Source organism: Colletotrichum abscissum (genome assembly GCF_030869225.1).
Source record: "Colletotrichum abscissum strain IMI 504890 chromosome Unknown Scaffold_171.1, whole genome shotgun sequence".
Lineage (NCBI taxonomy): Eukaryota > Fungi > Ascomycota > Sordariomycetes > Glomerellales > Glomerellaceae > Colletotrichum > Colletotrichum abscissum.
Window position 1 is genome coordinate 4,792 of NW_026850067.1, and position 2,938 is coordinate 7,729.

Sequence of the window (2,938 nt, forward strand, 5' to 3'; positions counted from 1 at the left end):
GGGTGAACATTCTGCTTCTATGGTTTCTGTGTTGCTTGTCTGCTCAGGCCATCTCGAGGGCAAGGATACTGCCCTAGAGCTTCCCCCCGTAGACCATCGGCGTTTTGTCGTCAACCATGTATGATTTTGCGGATTTTTTATGTGGTTGCGCAGACTGCGGCGGCTCCGATCTGACCGTCAATGCCGCTGCCGTCTGTGTAGATGTGGGTTGCTCCAGTTTTCATTTCCAGACATCGTCGGTGTTCCTCTTCAGCATGCTCTGCGGATTCCGCAATGAGAACGCGCCGTCTTCTTCACCATGGGGAGTGATAAAAGGCGATATGTGCTCGTGCTCGTGCTCGTGCTGTTCGCTGACTGCGACCTGTCCATGGATCAGTCATTTCGTTATCGTCTGTCTCGGGCTCATTTTCTTTCCTCTGCGTGCAGTTACTTCGGCCGTGCCTACTCTGCTGATGGTGCCGATGTTGTGTTTCCATAGCTGCTGTTCGGCTGGCAGGAGATATATTTCCATATCTAGTGCCGGATACGAGGTTGATCTGTAAGCTCCGTACATCGCCCTGGCTGCTCTGGCTTGGAGCCTTTGCAGTCTGTTCATTGTTGTTGCCCTGTAGCCCATCTCTCCCCAACTGCTGTTGAACCACAGCGAAAACTTCTAAACAGACTTTCCAACTTCTTTGGTAGACTATTTGGGATTCGGGCCTTCCGTGATGCGCACCCAGTTTCAATTGGTAATCCTTGAATCTTGCTTGGCGAACTTGACACCGCCCAAATTCCACGAGCCGCTGCGCGTGTGAAGAGCTCTTTACTCGGCATACGTTACGACGGGTGCTGCAAGTTTGCGGGCGACGACGGTCAACAGCCTCTTGTCCACCGTGATGCCGAAGTCCTTCAGTATCGGCTCGTCAAGGCCCAGAGCCGCTGCGCTGTCGCGCTCGATGGAGACGGCGTTGGCAAAGGGAGAGAGGCAGGCAAAGTCGAGCATCGCCGTGGTCCCGTCTCCGGAAAGCTTGGAACGGACAGCCTGGCCGGCGGTGATGGTGCACCGCTCGGCTGGGAAGAACATGGGCTTGGAAGGCGTGCCGAGGTTGACCAGGGGCAGGGTCTTGCCCGGAGCCTGTTCGTACATCCATCGCCAGTATTCTGCGGCGGAGTAGAGACCAGGCGGCTTGTTACCAAGGACCTTGGTTTGGCCCTCTGCGGGATTCAGCTGGAAACGGACCTCCTGCGGGCCGCCGTAGACGAAGCTGTGGGAGAAGATGACGGTGCGGTCAACGTCTCGACTGCACGCAAGCCCGTGGATGGCTTTCTTGGCAGTGACGTCCTTGTCGTCGGCGGTGCGAAATCGGATAGTCACGCGGGTCTTGGCGAGGAACTTGGATAAGCCACGCAATCTCATATGAACGATGTCCTGCGCGTTGATATTGTCGGTGCCGAACTTATCGACGCCAGACCACCTGCAAAGGTCGCTGACAAGGACATCGGTCTCGAAGCGGGAGAAATGCGCGTCGTCGGGATTGCTGGGGTCGACCATGTCTCGGAGGCACTGGGCCATGACAGCCAACGGGGCCTCGGTCTCACCGACGATCCTGACGTTGTAGAGCTCCTCGCGCATGGCGCTTTCGTTCTTGAGCTTGACGACGATGGGGCTCTTTACGAGCTGCAGCTTGTCGAGCGAGACGAACTGCGACTTGAACTTGGTTGCCAGTGCGGCCTTCGGCTCAAGGCGTCGAAGCTCCGCGAGAGCGTGCTACAGGACGATCTTGAGCTTGCGCTTCGGGACACTGGTGAGGGGCCCATTGCTGCCGCCAGCGCCTCCGCCTCCGGCCTGCGCCTTGCCCTTTCGTTTGCCCTTGGGGTCGTCTGCCGGAGCGTCTGCAACCTCACCTTTGCGGACCTCGAGGTTATACCGGTAAAGGACCACGGGCTTGATGAGCAGGCGGAAGTAGTTGGTCCAGACAACGATCTGCTTTCCCTTGGCGCCGAAGGCCGGTCGACAGGACATGAGGGAGACGGTCGAGTTGGTGAGCTTCATGCTACCCATCTTCTTAACTAGAGCCTGGTCTTTGGACTGGTAGCGCTGGACCACGGTGTTCTCGAGGTTGGTCACGTCGATGTCAGGCTCAGGAATAACCGAGCCCTGTCTGACAGGCGTCACTTCACGAGATGGACTTCACGTGGTACAGCAACACTCACCCGAAGAAGGTTTTAGCCCCACCTTCGAATGCTCCACGGCGAGGAGCGAAGCCGCCGTGGGCCCCTCGTCCACGATCGCGATCGCCGCCACCGCCAAAATTGCCCCCGCGTCCACCCGGAAAAGAATTGTCGAGAAGGCAGGAAAGACAAATTTCGATTGGAGGTTGGGAGAGAAGCCGTAGGTAATGAAAGTCTGGAGATGGATGCAGGAGGTCGAAAGTCGCGGTGGTGAGATGGTCGGCGTGACCGATACGCGCCCCAATTCATTAGGTAAGGGCTTGCGCGAACGACAACGATAGCCCTCAGACGGCACTTAGGCAACGGACTTCCGCCCACATTATTGCGCCGCGGCCGTACAGTGGCATTCGAGGCAAGTCGTCTTGAATGAAGCTGGTCAAATACGTAGTCATGCCTTCAGGACTTGGTGTCTTCGTCAAAATATCTGCGACCGCAAGCACGAATCAACCGGTTGTTGTAACACGAAAATCCAGGCTGACGGTGTGGATTGGATTATTGAAGACCGGCAACTGGTGAGCCTATACGGTGTCGGCGAACCTATAGTGCCGAATGGTACGATGAATCCTACTTCAACCTCACGGTAGTACTTCTCTAGGACGGAAATATTTCACACCATTCATCTCATGCTCCATGATGAGTTATGATCCCACTGTCAGGCATCAGCCAGAGGCTTTCATTTGCAACAAGCCTTTCAGAAAGCGTGCGGCAGCTTTTACCCCTTTGTTTA

At 56.2% G+C, this 2,938-nt stretch overlaps 1 protein-coding gene across 1 annotated transcript; it reads right to left on the minus strand.

The window, feature by feature from the left end:
• Positions 1–220: 220 nt before the first annotated feature.
• On the minus strand, positions 221–2,558 carry CABS01_16834 (piwi domain-containing protein; the record flags this gene model as incomplete). Its single annotated transcript, XM_060550163.1, has 6 exons — positions 221–361; positions 446–536; positions 816–1,693; positions 1,757–2,137; positions 2,216–2,386; positions 2,520–2,558. The coding sequence occupies 6 exons, from the start codon at positions 2,556–2,558 to the stop codon at positions 221–223; spliced, it is 1,701 nt and encodes a 566-aa protein (XP_060402514.1).
• Positions 2,559–2,938: the final 380 nt, after the last annotated feature.